General features: G+C 48.2%; 1 protein-coding gene across 2 annotated transcripts in view; it reads right to left on the bottom strand.

Moving 5' to 3' along the window:
- Nucleotides 1-2,231: 2,231 nt before the first annotated feature.
- Nucleotides 2,232-17,100, bottom strand: part of LOC144500577 (1-phosphatidylinositol 4,5-bisphosphate phosphodiesterase delta-3-like) — a 146,598-nt gene continuing 131,729 nt past the window's right edge. For both annotated transcript variants that reach the window (XM_078223717.1, XM_078223718.1), the window contains 3 exons: nt 16,307-16,442; nt 6,645-6,794; nt 2,232-4,998 (listed from right to left, as the gene is read on the bottom strand). In XM_078223717.1, coding sequence (XP_078079843.1) covers nt 4,910-4,998; nt 6,645-6,794; nt 16,307-16,442 — 375 coding nt within the window. In that variant the 3' untranslated portion in view covers nt 2,232-4,909. The remainder of the gene's footprint in view (nt 4,999-6,644; nt 6,795-16,306; nt 16,443-17,100) is intronic.

Below are 17,100 nucleotides of genomic sequence, written 5' to 3'. Positions count from 1 at the left end.
ACCTGGTGACCAAACTTGCCCTTGTGCCCCACATAATGATAGAAATCACTCAACATGGTGCCTGTGCCTGCTGCCTGTGTCACAAAGTGATCATAGATCATAGAAACCCTACAGTGCAGAAAGAGGCCATTTGGCCCATCGAGTCTGCACCGACCACAATCCCACCCAGGCCCTACCCCCATATCCCTACATATTTTACCCGCTAATCCCTCTAACCTCCGCATCTCAGGAAACTAAGGGGCAATTTTATCATGGACAATCAACCTAACCCGCACATCTTTGGACTGTGGGAGGAAACCGGAGCACCCGGAGGAAACCCACACAGACATGGGGAGAATGTGCAAACTCCACACAGACAGTGACCCAAGCCGGGAATCGAACCCAGGTCCCTGGAGCTGTGAAGCAGCAGTGCTAACCACTGTGCTGCCGTGCCGTGGTTGTGAGAGGATTTCCCTCCTGTTCTCATTGATATTATCACTGAACCAAATACTCCGAATCTGTTACTCCTCGACGCAAGTGAATGGCGTACATTGAATGGTAAACTGAATGAGCTGTACTTGGGGTTTTGTTCCAATTGATTTTGTCATATCACTAACTCTTGCTGCAGTACTCCAGCTTTCATCACCTGCCATCCCATACGCAATGCTCCGCCTCACACACCCACCATTGGCCACATCAATCAGGACATCACATTACTGGCCAATGCAAAGCAAGTTGACTCTTCATGATTTGATTGGTTGATTCCCAGCTGTCAGTCGAGGGGCTGTTCATGATCCTGGCCTAAAGCTGGAGACAGTTGCTAAACTCTGTCAAAGTGAGATGTCAGCAGCAGACGAGAGAGAGTGAGAGTTCAATAAAGTCCAGCAAGTTAAAGGAGATAAACAAAAGTCATGTCGGGGATAACTTTCTCAAAGAAGGATTCCTGAAAGAGAAAGTTCATTAAAACAAGTAGCGAGATGCTAGCAATGTGAAAATGAGCCGACAGGAACCGCTGTGAGTCAGCAGGTCAGGCAGCGTCTGTGATGCAAATATGAATATTTCCTGCCCAGCCCAGAGTCAGACACTCTCTCGGTGGCACAGTGGTTAGCACTGCTGCCTCACAGCGCCAGGAACCTGGGTTTGATTCCCAACGTGGGTCACTGTCTGTGTGGAGTTTGCACATTCTCCCTATGTCTGTGTGGGTTTCCTCTGAATGCTCCGGTTTCCTCTCGCGGTCTGAAAGGTGTGCTGGTGAGGTGCATCGGCCATGCTAAATTCTCCCTCAGTGTATCCGAACAGGTGCCAGAGTGTGGTGACTAGGGGATTTTCACAGTAACTTCATTGCAGTGTTAATGTAAGCTTTACTTGAGACTAATAAATAAACTTAAAAAGCAGAATAAGTAGAGGCTAAGAAACAGCTCTTCAGTCTGGCAATAAGAATGTAGCAATTGCTAAACTAAAGAATATCAAAACTCATCTAATTCTCCTACCCTGAAGGGAGTTGCATGATATACTGGGAATGAAGTTGCAAACTAATCATGGCAATAAATTTCTTATCGGGTTAATCAACAGCAGACCCAACCTTAAGTCAAGGATAAAGCTATAGGGTGCAAAGTCATATATTCCTCCCAAACACACTGCATTCACCACAGCTCATGTCTCAAATCACTCAGTTACTGTCTCACAGAATGTTACTTTCTGAAAGTGATTGATCTACTTTGCCTTTGATGCAACTTTCATGCTGGGAATTCCCATAAGGCAGTGCCTTTGCTGTTCTCACCCAATGAGTTACTTCCAGTTTGCAATTCACCATCTGAACATGGTCATCAAAAACCCACGGCGGTCTTTAGGCAAAGGTAAGGATCTCGAATCTGTGAGGGGCTGGGTCTCACCGAGATTCGAGAAGCAAATTTGTTTAGTATAAGAACAGTGAGGACGAGAGCAAAGCCCCTTGATTAAATCACTGTCACAGCTGGTTTTTGCCACACCCAGGTGATTGCTGAGCTGAGGTAGTGTGGTGTCTTTGCGCTATTCTTTATCAGGCGAGACAAGCCCTTGATAGGAGGTGGAATGCAGAGGTGCGCTTGAACCTGCTTAAAACACGTCTTCAACAAAGCTTCCCAACTCAACCCCACCCTGACACCCCTCCACACAGCTTCTTGGGTCTGAGCCCCCAATTGTAAAGCATGCAGCAATGATTTGGTGCATTAGAAATGCTACATCAATGAGGGACATCAAGCAGTTATCATTCTTGTTAATAATTTATTCTATAAAGTACAATGCTTGACATTCCAGGGCTGTCACACAATCCATCATTGCTTGTATTATTCAGATTAAAATCAATCTGTTTTAATCAATGTCTTTGTTCCCCTCAGCTCATTCCTTTAATCTTCATCTGTGTTCTCACTTTTCTTTGCGTTTCTCCTCTGCCTCTCCGCTGGGCACAATGCCACAGCACATTCCCACCCATTAGTACTTTGACAATGCTTCAAGAATAATCCTTAACATTTGACCATTGGAGATGATCACAAATGAACTCTTTCCTGACACCCACACAAACTGCAACCTGGTCAGCAAGCAGCTAACCCAGACAAAACCTCCAACCTTCAGGGCCAGATGGTACATTCACCCATCGGGCCAGTAAGGCAGCTCAAGCCTCTGAAGGAAGCTCCGGTTCTCGATCACAACTTTATCCAAGTATCAGGAGTTTACACCCCAAGGAACGTTCAAGGTAGACAAAATTGTGCTCTCATTGGAGAAGAGAGATATCGAGGAAATCTAGTTGGGAGTTATGTTAGCTAAGGAAGTCAACTGGCAAAATTGTTCCCTGTGGCAAACAATTCAAATCCCATGGGACACTGATTCAAATGAGGAAATTAGGAGTAAGAAGGGAAGACAGAAAAACGTTCGACATACAATATACAAAGGGACATAGAGAGTAGGGTTTGAAGAGAAGGTGGATTGGTGGGATTGAGGGATATGGTGAGAAGGTGGGATCGAGGGATGATGAGTCCGTGGGATTGAGAGATGGTGACTCAGTGAGATCGGGGGATGGTGAGTTGGTGGGATTGAGCGATGGTGAGTTGGTGGGATCGAGCGATGGTGAGTCAGTGGGATTGAGAGATGGTGAGTCGGTGGGATCGAGGGATGGTGAGTCAGTGGGATTGAGGGCTGAACAGGGAGAATCAGCATGGATTTGTAAAGGGTCAGTCGTGCCTGATGAATCTGACTGAGGAGGTGTCTATGGCAGTGAAGAGGGGAATGTTTGTGGTTGAACTTGGCAGAAGGCACATGATAAAGTCCCTCATAAGAGCTAAAGTTGACGCTCATAAGATTGAAGATAATGTATTGGCCTGGTTAGGAAATTGGCTGAGTCATAGGAGACAAAGACTAGGAATAATGGGCAGATACTCAAATAGGCAGAATATGGCTCATGATGTCCTGCAAGGGCCTCAGATATTCACCATATTTAATAACAACTTAGATGATGAAAAAGAAAATCACATATCTAAGTTTGCCAATGGCACAAAGGTGGCTGGCATTGTGAGCAGTGTAGATGGAAGCATAAAATTCCATAGAGATACTGATAGATTAAGCAAATGGATTTCAATGTAGACATTCACTTTGGACCAAAAAAGATCAAATGAGGGACTTTCTAAATGGTGAAAAGCTAGAAACAGTGGGTGTTCAAAGAGACTTGGGCAGGTCCATATACACGGAACACCAAAATGTCAGGACAAGCTACAGAAAATAATCCAAACAGCAAATAAAATGTTGGCTTTTCTATCTAGCGGGCGAGAATACAAGGGGATAGAAGACACAAATCCCTGGTTAGGCCACACTGGGAGTTACTGTGAGCAGTTCTGGGCACCTCATCTTAGAAAGGGTAGATTGGCTTTCTGCGGGGGGTTGGGGGGGGGGGGGTGGAGAACTGATTCAACAGAATGACATTGAGTCTGCAAGAGTAAATCCAAGAGGAGTGAAGAAGACAATTAGGGTTAGATTCCTTGGAATTTACAAAGTTAACAGGGGATTTGATTGAAGTTTGAAAGATATTAAGAGGAGCAGACATGGGAATTACAAATAAACTATTTCTGCTAGCTGGAGTGTCTAGGATTAGGGAGCATAGTCTAACAATAAAGGCCAAGACTGGGCAGGAAATTGGGAAACATTTCTATCCATAAACGCACACACAGACTCGTAGAGGTTTGGAATTCTGTTCCCAAACAAGCATTTAAAGCGAGCTCGACACTTAATTTTAAATTTGAGATCAGTAGATTTTTGTTAACTGAACATACTAAGGCTAGGGTCAAACCAGCATCAGCCACGATCACACTGAATAGCTTGAGGGGCTAAATGGCTTTCTCTTGTTCCTTTTTCCCTCTGCATTTCACATTCTTCCCTCTGCTCCGTAAGCACTGCAATGACCTCCACAGTTCACCGTTTGGTGGTTAAGGATTTTGCCATTGATTCCTCTTTGCCCAACCTGGAAACATACCATCCAGCGCCCTCCCTAACTCTTCTCATTGCGATGCTCGGTAAAACACTAAAGGTGTTACACAAATCAAAGGTTCAGGCTCCTGAACAAAAGACACAAATGTTATTGTAGAAAATCAGGAGAGTTTTCAAGCTCTGCATCATGGATGGAAAAATAACTCTGTAAAAATACACTACTCAATATTCTAATCTGGCATTGTACTCTGAAGTTAAAACATGGAACGCCGTCATGTTACCCTTTTCAAATACCGACACAGTATCACTGTCCACAGAGCCCATTGATAGGAAGGCAAAAAATTCATTTTAATTTCAGTCTCCAGCCGCACTCCCCGCTGACTCACTGAGCTTGGCACTGGACAGGGGGACAGAGTGGGTCTCAGCTATAGTTCACGTTACACAGCCAGAGTGAGAGTGGCTCTCTGCTCACTCCACACTATACACTCTTGATCCTCACTCGGATGAAGAGAGTTGCCGGTGAGAGGGAGGCGGCATCTCTGGACAGCAAGTGGACATGTCGATAACCTGTGGATACAAAGAGAAACACAAGTTAAACAGGCCACACAGTGTAGGGACTGGTTGGGGGCGGGGGGGGGGGGGGGGGGGGGGGAAGATGCAGGACATGTGCCTGGATGTTGCATGAAGTCACTCCACATGGTCCACTTTCCTGTCAGAGTGCCATTACTGTCACACAGCATCAGTGTCATGTGTACCTTTAAGAAAGGTTTCCTTTTAAAACATCATGCAGTTTATAGCTTCAGCGCTGTCATTGGGTGTGGAGCTAAGCTGTGGCAGTCAGGTAATAGGGTTTTTTCTCCTTGGGGCTTTTAGTTTCATTTTGGGCAGTGTGGTTTGGAAGTAGTTTAGCAGCAATCTAAGAAGCAGTTTCTCTCTCTCTTCTGGTTCTTCTCTTAAAGAAGCTGTGTTTTGGGAAACAGATTCGACTACAACCTCTTCTGAGTTTCTTCACAAGGGATTTTCAGCATTCAACCCAAGGGGCTGGATTCCTATAACAAGTGGGCATTAACCTATGCTGCATTGTGCTTATTTGGAGTGTTGTGTGTATTGGATGTTGGCTTTTGGTTGGAACACATCAGAGATATTCCTTCAGAATTATGCATTATTATGGTTGTGTTTCTTGTTTATAATTGTTAAAAGTTCTTGCGAATTGTTTTACTATACATGTCAACAATATTCTTAATTGAACTTTGTTTTAGATAAAAGTTCCCCGTGGGTCAGTGGAATCACACCTGGAGTGAAACCTCTCCTGCTCGTCCTAGCCAAATTCAATGTAAAACAATACAGGTCAGGCGAGCTTCATAGAACACCTTGAAGTATCCGACCTGGATTGTAACAATCAGCTGTGTGTATAAATGAAGATAAGGCTGTTAAGTTGAGTGCCAAATGGGGAGGGGCAGTGTCGGGGGGAGGGGCAATGTCAGAGGGGGAGGGGCAGTGTCAGAGGGGGAGGGGCAGTGTCAGGGGAGGGGCAATGTCAGAGGGGGAGGGGCAGCGTCAGAGGGGGAGGGGCAGTGTCAGAGGGGGAGGGGCAGTGTCAGAGGGGGAGGGGCAGTGTCAGAGGGGGAGGGGCAGTGTCAGAGGGGAGGGGCAGTGTCAGAGGGGAGGGGCAGTGTCAGAGGGGGAGGGGCAGTGTCAGAGGGGGAGGGGCAGTGTCAGAGGGGGAGGGGCAGTGTCAGAGGGGAAGGGGCAGTGTCAGAGGGGGAGGGGCAGTGTCAGAGGGGGAGGGGCAGTGTCAGAGGGGGAGGGGCAGTGTCAGAGGGGGAGGGGCAGTGTCAGAGGGGGAGGGGCAGTGTCAGAGGGGGAGGGGCAGTGTCAGAGGGGGAGGGGCAGTGTCAGAGGGGGAGGGGCAGTGTCAGGGGGGGAGGGGCAGTGTCAGAGGGGGAGGGGCAGTGTCAGAGGGGCAGGGGCAGTGTCGGGGGGAGGGGCAGTGTCAGAGGGGGAGGGGCAGTGTCAGAGGGGAGGGGCAGTGTCAGAGGGGGAGGTGCAGTATCAGAGGGGGAGGGGCAGTGTCAGGGGGGAGGGGCAGTGCCAGGGGGGAGGGGCAGTGTCAGGGGGGAGGGGCAGTGTCAGGGGGAGGGGCAATGTCGAGGGAGGGGCAGTGTCAGAGGGGGAGGGGCAGTGTCAGTGGCTGAGCGTAAAATGATGATTACCTTCTTTCAGACTGGTGAACGGGAGTGTGAACTGCCCGATGAAGTCATTGCTGGTGGTTGAATCATAATCCTCAATCACAAAGCGGACAAGAGCGAGCTCGGGGACGCTGATTGTAAATTGAAGCACCTCATTCCACACTGGATTAAATCCTGCAATCCGACAAAAATATACACAAACTGTGAAGCTGAGTTGCAGCAACCAATCATACAGCAAGATTCTGAAATAACTACAGAATTATTTTCCTTTACACGGGAACACTCCCATTTATGGCGGAGAATAAGTATGCAGCCATGTTTAATTGAAGCAAGACAGGCTGTTTTTGATTCATGTACGGGATGTGGGAGTCACTGGCCAGACCAGCATTTATTGCTCCATGAGCAGGTGGCAGGGAGCTGCCTTCTTGAACCGCTGCAGTCCACGTGGTGTAGGTACAACCACATTGCTGTTAGGAAGGATGTTCCAGGAGTTTGACTCAGCGACAGTGAAGGAACGGCCGATTTATTTCCAAGTCAGGATGGTGGGTGACTCGGAGGAGAACATCCATATGGTGGTATTCCCAGGTATCTGCTGCTCTTGTCCTTCTAGATGGTGGTGGATGGATGTGGGCCTTGATGGTTGGGCCAATATTTATCACCCATCCCCAACTGCCCTCCCCAGAGTATATTTAAGAGTCAACCACATTGCCAAAATGTCTGAAGCCACATGTGTTGATTCACCAGAAGGAACTTTTTAGTTCATAAAATCCCTACAGTGCAGAAAGAGGCCATTTGGCCCATCAGTCCTGCACCTATCACAAACCCTCCCAGGCCCTATTAACCTCCTGACACTAAGGGGCAATTTAGCATGGCCAATCAACCTAACCCACACATCTTTTGGAGTGTGGAAGGAAACCGGAGCACCCGGAGGAAACCCATGCAGACACGGGGAGAACGTGCAAACTCCACACAGACATTGACCCAAGCCGGGAATCAAACCAGCGTCCTTGGCGCTGTGATGTAGCAGTGCTAGCCACTGTGCCACCGTGCTGTGTAAGTAATAAGATAAAACAAGACTTACTCCAACTTATAAATCAAAGAAAAAGATTTAATAAAGAAACTTCATTACTCCAACACTTGATACCTCACCCTAGGCCATTCCAAGCTCCCACAACCTCAGCAGCTTCTTATTTATACTGAGTCAGCAGGTCAGCTGACCATCGCATCATTTTGTCATTGGTTACATAGTTTACTGGGTCAGCTGACCCTTACAGCGTGTTACCATTGGTCACACTACAACAGATCCAATGTTTTCATTGGTTACATTCTAATAACATGTAGGTCACCAGATTTCCTTCCATTAAGGACATTAGTGAATCAGATGGGGTTTGTAACAATCCACAATGGTTTCATGGCCATCATTAGACTTTTAATTCCAAATTTTTTTTATGGAGTTCAAATTTCACCATCTGCCACAGTGGGATTTGAATCTGGGTCCCCAGAACATTACGCTGATTCTCTGGATTGTTAGTCTAGTGACAATACCACTACGCCACCTAGCTGGTCCAGTTCAGTTTTTGCTAAATAGTAACCTCCAGGATATTGATAGTGGGGGAATGAGCGATGGGAATGCCATTGAACGTCAAGGGGCGATGGTTATATTCTCTTTTGTTGAGGATGGTCATTGCCTGGCACTTGTGTGGCATAAATATTACTTGTCACTTGCCGCCAGTCCAAGTCTGGATATTGCCCAGGTCTTGCTGCATTTGAACATGGGCTGCTTCAGTATCTGAGGAACAAAGAACAAAGAACAGTACAGCACAGGAAACAGGCCCTTCAGCCCTCCAAGCCTGTGCCGCTCATTGGTCCAACTAGACCAATCGTTTGTATCCCTCCATTCCCAGGCTGCTCATGTGACTATCCAGGTAAGTCTTAAACGATGTCAGCGTGCCTGCCTCCACCACCCTACTTGGCAGCGCATTCCAGGCCCCCACCACTCTCTGTGTAAAAAACATCCCTCTAATATCTGAGTTATACTTCGCCCCTCTCACCTTGAGCCCATGACCCCTCGTGAACGTCACTTCTGATCTGGGCAAAAGCTTCCCACCGTTCACCCTATCTATCCCCTTCATAATCTTGTACACCTCTATTAGATCTCCCCTCATTCTCCGTCTTTCCAGGGAGAACAACCCCAGTTTACCCAGTCTCTCCTCATAGCTAAGACCCTCCATACCAGGCAACATCCTGGTAAACCTTCTCTGCACTCTCTCTAACGCCTCCACGTCCTTCTGGTAGTGCGGCGACCAGAATTGGACGCAGTACTCCAAATGTGGCCTAACCAGTGTTCTATACAGCTGCATCATCAGACTCCAGCTTTTATACTCTATACCCCGTCCTATAAAGGCAAGCATACCATATGCCTTCTTCACCACCTTCTCCACCTGTGTTGCCACCTTCAAGGATTTGTGGACTTGCACACCTAGGTCCCTCTGTGTTTCTATACTCCTGGTGGCTCTGCCATTTATTGTATAACTCCTCCCGACATTATTTCTTCCAAAATGCATCACTTCGCATTTATCCGGATTAAACTCCATCTGTCACCTCTCCGCCCAATTTTCCAGCCTATCTATATCCTGCTGTATTGCCCGACAATGCTCTTCGCTATCCACAAGTCCAGCCATCTTTGTGTCATCCGCAAACTTGCTGATTACACCAGTTACACCTTCTTCCAAATCATTTATATATATCACAAATAGCAGAGGTCCCAGTACAGAGCCCTGCGGAACACCACTGGTCACAGACCTCCAGCCGGAAAAAGACCCTTCGACCACTACCCTCTGTCTCCTATGGCCAAGCCAGTTCTCCACCCATCTAGCCACTTCTCCTTGTATCCCATGAGCCTTAACCTTCTTAACCAACCTGCCATGTGGGACTTTGTCAAATGCCTTACTGAAATCCATATAGACGACATCTACGGCCCTTCCTTCATCAACCGTTTTTGTCATTTCCTCAAAAAACTCCACCAAATTTGTAAGGAGTTGTGAATGGTGCTGAACATTGTGCAATCATTGGCGAACATCCCCACTTCTGACCTTATGACGGAGGGAAGGTCATTGATGAAGCAGCTGAAGATTGTTGGGCCGAGGACACTAACCCTGAGGGATGTCCTGGAGCTGAGATGATTGACCACAACCACCATGGATCAAACTCGGCTGCTAACGGACGGTGTGGCTCCTGCAGATACAATCCTGGAGTGTGGTAGTGTGGCCCCTTTAAGGGGGCGTTCCCTGAGGGCCATGTGATCAGGCTGGAACCTATGGAGTGTCAAGGATGGAAGCTGAGCCAATCGGGAGCAGGAACGCATACCCCGGGTCAGGGAGGATCCTCAGCTGGAGCCAGGGAAGAGCACTGTACAGTTACACAGTTAAATCTGTCTGACTCTTTCATTGTAAATATTTATTATTGATGGCAATAAACCCCTTGTTACTTTGAACCATGGCGATGAGGGAAAACTTTTGAAGCTGTTGTGATTGGAGTGTGCAGCTAGGGCGAGGAGACTGGAGCATCGAAAATATAAAGATGAAAGATAGACACACATTGTAATGCCTTTGATTGGAAAGATGGAACCATTGGCCCTTGACCCCAAAGTGGAAAACTGGGATATTGAAAGTTGGTGCAACTTCTTTGTAACAAATGAAAACAGCTGAAGTAAAGCAACAGGTTATTCTGCTCACTGTCTGTATCCCACAGACTCACAGCTTAGTGAGAAGCTTAACATCACCTGATGCTCCAGACACAAGGTGGGGGGGGGGGGAGGGGGCAATCTTACCAAGAAAATTCTAAGTCCAGAGCGAGTGTGAAACCAGGAGAGTTTCAGATCTGTTTTTCAGCAAGGTCACCAGTCAAACCTTATTCTGTGCAATAATAAAACATTGATCTGTTTCTCGCCAGCAGGGAGACTGGGCTAAATTGCCCAAAAGCTGGCTGATGGCAGCAGAGGGCACCATTGTCTATGTGCAGGTTTCTGTGGTCTGAGAGGACAGAGACCTGTCAGTGCTTCTGTTGCTGTCAGCCAGCCTCTGTGGCCCAGCTCCCACTCCCCCCCGCCGCTACCGCTCATGACACCGCCCCCGCCTGAAACGATCACGACCACCCCCCCGCCCCCGGCCCTAACACCGGGAGACAGTTTCAGGCTTTGTGGCCCAATTGAGAGGGTTAGCAGAGCACTGCAAGTTTGGCCCAGCTTTAAGAGAAATGTTAAGGGACTGTTTGGTCTGTGGCATAAACAGCCTCATCATATAGACAAAGTTACTGGTTAGAAAAAGAGATGATGTGGAGATGCCGGCGTTGGACTGGGGTGAACATGGTAAGAAGTCTCACAACACCAGGTTAAAGTCCAACAGGTTTATTTGGTAGCAAATACCATAAGCTTTTGGAGCACTGCTCCTTCGTCAGATGGAGTGGAAATGTGCTCTCAAGCAGTGCACAGAGACACAAAATCAAGTTACAGAATACTGATTAGAATGCGAATCCCTACAGCCAGCCAGGTCTTAAATGTACAGATAATGTGGGTGGAGGGAACATTAAACACAGGTTAAAGCGATGTGTATTGTCTCCAGACAGGACAGCTAGTGAGATTCTGCAAGCCCAGGGGGAAAGCTGTGGGGGTTACTGATAATGTGACAGAAATCCAACATCCCGGTTTAGGCCGTCCTCATGTGTGCGGAACTTGGCTACCACCGACATCAAGTTTCTACAAAGATGCAAGAAAGCAGACAAGATACCGAAAGGTCTACGGATCACGAACCCACTCAGGTCAACCTATAACACAGACTACGCTGAGAGACTTTGCCGTCGCACCTCTCTCACCCTCCTCAACCGCCTCATACACCAACTCTACAGCAAACGCCGCAGCCTGGAAACCAAGATCGAATCCATATTCTCAACTTGCGCTCGGGACGCATACCAGCTGCAAAACTCTGCCGAGCAGACGAGACAAAGGAACTACGCCATCTACATGCACACCAAGAACAGGAAACTCGAGAAACTCGGCATCACCACCAGCAGCAACCAAGCCTCCCCCGGTACCACAGTAGAAAACTGTACCACTGCAGGAAAGTCCATTGTCAACTTATCGGACTACACACTTCAGCCAGATGAAATCGAAGTTCTCAGCCGAGGGCTCAACTTTTGTCCCACTACCAAAATAGACCCCACCAGTCTCGCAGCAGACACAGAGGAATTCATCAGGTGAATGAGGCTGCGGGAGTTCTTCCACAAACCCCAAGAGGCCAACAGTGAACACAATGAGACAGCCAATGAACCGGAACAGCTGACAGAGAGATCCGCAGTGCAACCGAAGAGGAAAGAGTCGAATTGGACTCCTCCGGAAGGCCCCCCCCCCCCCTGACTTGACATGTATGCCCAAGCCGTCAGGAGGTGAGTCAACACCAAATTCATCAGCCACACTCACAAGACAGCCCCGAACATCACCCAAGCACAACGCAACGCCATCCACGCTCTCAAGACCAACCGCAACATTGTCATCAAACCAGCAGACAAAGGAGGGGCCATCGTCATACTGAACAGAACGGATTACTGCAAAGAAGTGTACCGACAACTCAACAACGAGGAACACTACAGACAGTTACCTGCAGATCCGACCAAAGAACACACCCGTCAACTCAACACTCTGATCAAAACCTTTGATCCGGACCTTCAAAACACCCTCCGTGCTCTCATCCCACGTACTCCACGCGTTGGAGATCTCTACTGCCTCCCAAAGATACACAAGGCAAACACACCCGGCCATCCCATCGTTTCAGGCAATGGAACCCTGTGCGAGAACCTCTCCGGCTATGTCGAGGGCATCTTGAAACCCATTGTACAAAGAACCCCCAGCTTTTGTCGCGACACTACGGACTTCCTACAGAAACTCAGCACACATGGAGCAGTTGAACCAGGAGCACTCCTCGTCACAATGGCTGTCTCGGCACTCTACACCAACATCCCCCACGATGATGGCATTGCTGCAACGGCCTCAGTACTCAATGCCGTTAACTGCCAGTTTCCAGATGCAATTTTACAACTCATCCGCTTCATCCTAGACCACAATGTCTTCACCTTCAACAACCAGTTCTTCATCCAGACACACGGAACAGCCATGGGGACCAAATTCGCACCTCAATATGCCAACATCTTCATGCACAGGTTCGAACAAGACTTCTTCACCGCACAGGACCTTCAACCGATGCTATAGACTAGATATTTTCTTCCTTTGGAGTCATGGTGAGCAATCACTGAAACAACTATATGATGACATCAACAAGTTCCATCCCACCATCAGACTCACCATGGACTACTCTCCGGAATCGGTTGCATTCTTGGACTCACGCACCTCCATTAAGGACAGTCACCTCAGCACCTCACTATACCGCAAGCCCACCGATAACCTCATGATGCTCCACTTCTCCAGCTTCCACCCTAAACACGTTAAAGAAGCCATCCCCTACGGACAAGCCCTCCGAATACACAGGATCTGCACAGATGAGGAGGATCGCAACAGACACCTCCTGATGCTGAAAGATGCCCTCATAAGAACAGGATATGGCGCTCGACTTATCGATCGACAGTTCCGACGCGCCACAGCGAAAAACCGCACCGACCTCCTCAGAAGACAAACACGGGACACGGTGGACAGAGTACCCTTCGTCGTCCAGTACTTCCCCGGAGCGGAGAAGCTATGGCATCTCCTCCGGAGCCTTCAACATGTCATTGATGAAGACGAACATCTCGCCAAGGCCATCCCCACACCCCCACTTCTTGCCTTCAAACAACCACGCAACCTCAAACAGACCATTGTCCGCAGCAAACTACCCAGCCTTCAGGAGAACAGTGACCACGACACCACACAACCCTGCCACAGCAACCTCTGTAAGACGTGCCGGATCATCGACACGGATGCCATCATCTCACGTGAGAACACCATCTACCAGGTACACGGTACCTACTCTTGCAACTCGGCCAACGTTGTCTACCTGATACGCTGCAGGAAAGGATGTCCCGAGGCATGGTACATTGGGGAAACCATGCAGACGCTACGACAACGGATGAATGAACACCGCTCGACAATCACCAGGCAAGACTGTTCTCTTCCTGTGGGGGAGCACTTCAGCAGTCACGGGTATTCAGCCTTGGATTTTCAGGTAAGCGTTCTCCAAGGCGGCCTTCACGACACACGACAGCGCAGAGTCACTGAGCAGAAACTGATAGCCAAGTTCCGCACGCACGAGGACGGTCTAAACCAGGATGTTGGATTTATGTCACGTTATCAGTAACCCCCACAGCTTGCCTCCTGGGCTTGTAGAATCTCACGAGCTGTTCTGCCTGGAGACAATACACATCTCTTTAACCTGTGTTTAATGTTCCCTCCACCCACATTGTCTGTACCTTTAAGAACTGGCTGGCTGTAGGATTCGCATTCTAATCAGTATTCTGCGACTTGATTTTGTCTGTTTGCACTGTTTGAGAGCACATTTCCACTCCATCTGACGAAGGAGCAGTGCTCCGAAAGCTTATGGTATTTGCTACCAAATAAACCTGTTGGACTTTAACCTGGTGTTGTGAGACTTCTTACCTAGAAAAAGAGACCCAGTGTTATCGAAAGATAAGAAGATGGTGATGCAAGTGTGGCGATATAAGTCAGAGCTGCTTAAACCCAACCAACACAGAAGGACGGAGATAATGTGTGAAGATGGTGTGTTGTTGTGGGGGAGGGACTAAGGTTATAGTCCCACTCCAAGGGATATTGAATTTTATTATAGGAATTGCACAACTCACACCCGGGACAAAGCAGGAAGAAAGCACTAGCCAGAAGTTATGTTTGTTGGCTCGGCATCGATAGAGAAACTGAAAGGATGGTTAGTGAATGCCCAGTTGTGAAGCCCAACAGGCCTCTGCACCGCTGGTTAAGATGCTTCCTTGGGAGTGGCCAGGTAGACTCTGGGCAAGAATATTATTCGACTTTGCAGGACCATTTATGGGTCACAGAATGGCCACAGCCACCACTGAGCTAAATGTTTGCTATCATTTACAGTGGAGGAGTTTCAAAAATTTGTCAAATCAAACGGTATTCACCATGTTCAGGCAGCCCCTTACCACCCAGTCTCCAATGGGTTCGCAGAACGAGCTGTACAAACATTTAAATTATCGACCAAGAAACAAGCCAATTATCCCCTACCTGTACCTATAGCCAGCTTCTTGTCATAAACACCACACAAACGTGACCACAGGGATCACGCCATCCGAGCTAGTAATGGGATGCTGCTTACGGACATGGTTGGATATGATATTCCCAGATTTGGTGGGGGGAGGAGGTTGAGGGTTAGACAAGCCTCCCAGAACAAGGAAGAACAACAGAATTTTCCAAGTCGAGGATTTAGTTCTGGTCAGAAACTTTGCAGCAGGTCTGCCATGAGAACAGAACCGGTCTCCCATATCGTAGAGATACAAGGGATCAGGAAACACGTAGACTGCCTGAGGAGGAGGGCTGGGCCTGATATAGGGGGTCAACAGGCGACCCCTGCAGACGGTTGAGTTTACCAGGATTGGCTCCGGGGATGCTGGTTGTAAATGTGGATCTGGAGCAGCAAGTGGTTTCTATAACTGAGGAGTCAGCAGCGACAGAGGAGGATCCCGACCCCGGATTGATGAGTTTGTCTTTTGCCTTGGCCTGAATGTGTTCTTCATTCCCAGAAGGGCCGAGCACAGAATTGAGATATTCCACCAGGATTCGGAAGTCTCCGGATTGACTGAACTTATGAAGAGTTTCCCTGGGGATTTTCCTGATGTCTTTGGACATGTGCTGCCTATGTTAATGTTCTTTTTGCTTCCTCCATTGGTACATTCAGGAGTTTTGGAGAAGGGGGTGGGGGAGGGGGGACGGGGGGGGGGAAGGGGGTGGGGAGTGTGGTAGCGTGGCCCCTTTAAGGGGTTCCCTGAGGACCATGTGGTCAGACTGGACCCTATGGAATGTTGAGGAGGGAAGCCGAGCCAATCAGGGTGTGAGGGTACACATCCCGGGTGGGCTCGATCCTCAGTTGGAGGCAGGGAGCAGAGTTAACTCTGTCTGACACTTGGTTGTAAATAACTAATTCTCGTTGGCAATAAACCTTTGTTACTTTGAGCCACATCAAGTCACCCTCAATTTATTAGATGGGGACAATGTTACAGAAATGCGTTGCAAGCTCCTCAAACTTTTTTTTTACATGAATCACTGGCTCATCAGCTACCTGGAGACGGACAAAATAGGCAATAACCACAACATTGTAGAAATCCTCGGACGCACTACTGACAGTATAGCTGCCATCAAACTGCACGGCGGTTAGCACTGCTGCCTCACAGCACCAGGGACCTGGGTTCAATTCCCGACTTGGGTCACTGTCTGTGTGGAGTCTGCACGTTCTCCCCGTGTCTGCGTGGGTTTCCTCCGGGTGCTCCGGTTTCCTCCCACAGTCTGAAAGATGAGCTGGTTAGGTGCAATAGCTGAATTCTCCCTCAGTATACCAGAACAGGCGCCAGAGTGTGGCGACCAGGGGATTTTCACAGTAACTTCATTGCAGTGTTAATGTAAGCCTATTTGTGACTAATAAATAAAATTTAAATAAATAAATAAAAAATTATCTTACCATTGTTTTCAACATGCCCGGTTTTTTGTGTGGCGTTATCATCAGGAACACCGTGAATCTCCACACGCACCAGCGGATCCACAATGGAATTCTTTTTATTCTTATTCACTTTCGGGAGCTGCTGAGCTGTAATAATCTGAAAAAGAGACATCAGTCTGAGAGCATCATGGAGCAGTTCACCAGCGACAGAAACCTCACCCGCCTTTCCCTGAGCAGCAGTGATGGCCAGCAGGGAATTCCTTTAGGTCCCTCAGCTAAATAACAAAGAGCTTATTGAGATGGTGAAGATGCCAATGTTAAGATGTTCTAGCTCAATGTCCTGGATTTTCTTAGCTGACTGTACCTTTGCAGGATCAAGAAGTCAAGTGCATTGTAGGGAGAACTTCTGTCGTGAAACTGACAAGTTGGGAAGCCATTAAACAATGAAACTGAGTAGCTCCAGCCAAAGCCAGAAGCTGCTGCTCACAGCATTCCCTCTCACACACAGAGTGTTAGCAAAGCTTGATTGCTGATTGTCAACTCCTTTGAAAGTAGCTAATGTGGCTCCTCCACCTTCCACTCTGCCAAGGGTCAACAGCAGAGGCCACACCATCGCCAACTCCTCCAGCAGCAGCCAGGGCATCAGCTGCCTTTCCTCAGCCACGTACCACTCTACGGGACAGAGGTGATGGATAAAAAGGTCAAACTGGGACCAAGCAAGACCCCAAAACAGGGTTCAGAGGCAGAGGGTCAGTTCCTTCAACATGTGTGAGCACGCGTGCCTCAGGACACACAGGCTCTCATGGCAGTTTGTT

Source organism: Mustelus asterias, chromosome 11 (genome assembly GCF_964213995.1).
Source record: "Mustelus asterias chromosome 11, sMusAst1.hap1.1, whole genome shotgun sequence".
In the NCBI taxonomy this organism is placed as follows: Eukaryota; Metazoa; Chordata; class Chondrichthyes; order Carcharhiniformes; family Triakidae; genus Mustelus; species Mustelus asterias.
Note: the sequence above shows the minus strand (reverse complement) of the source record. Positions and strands in the feature narration are given on the sequence as shown.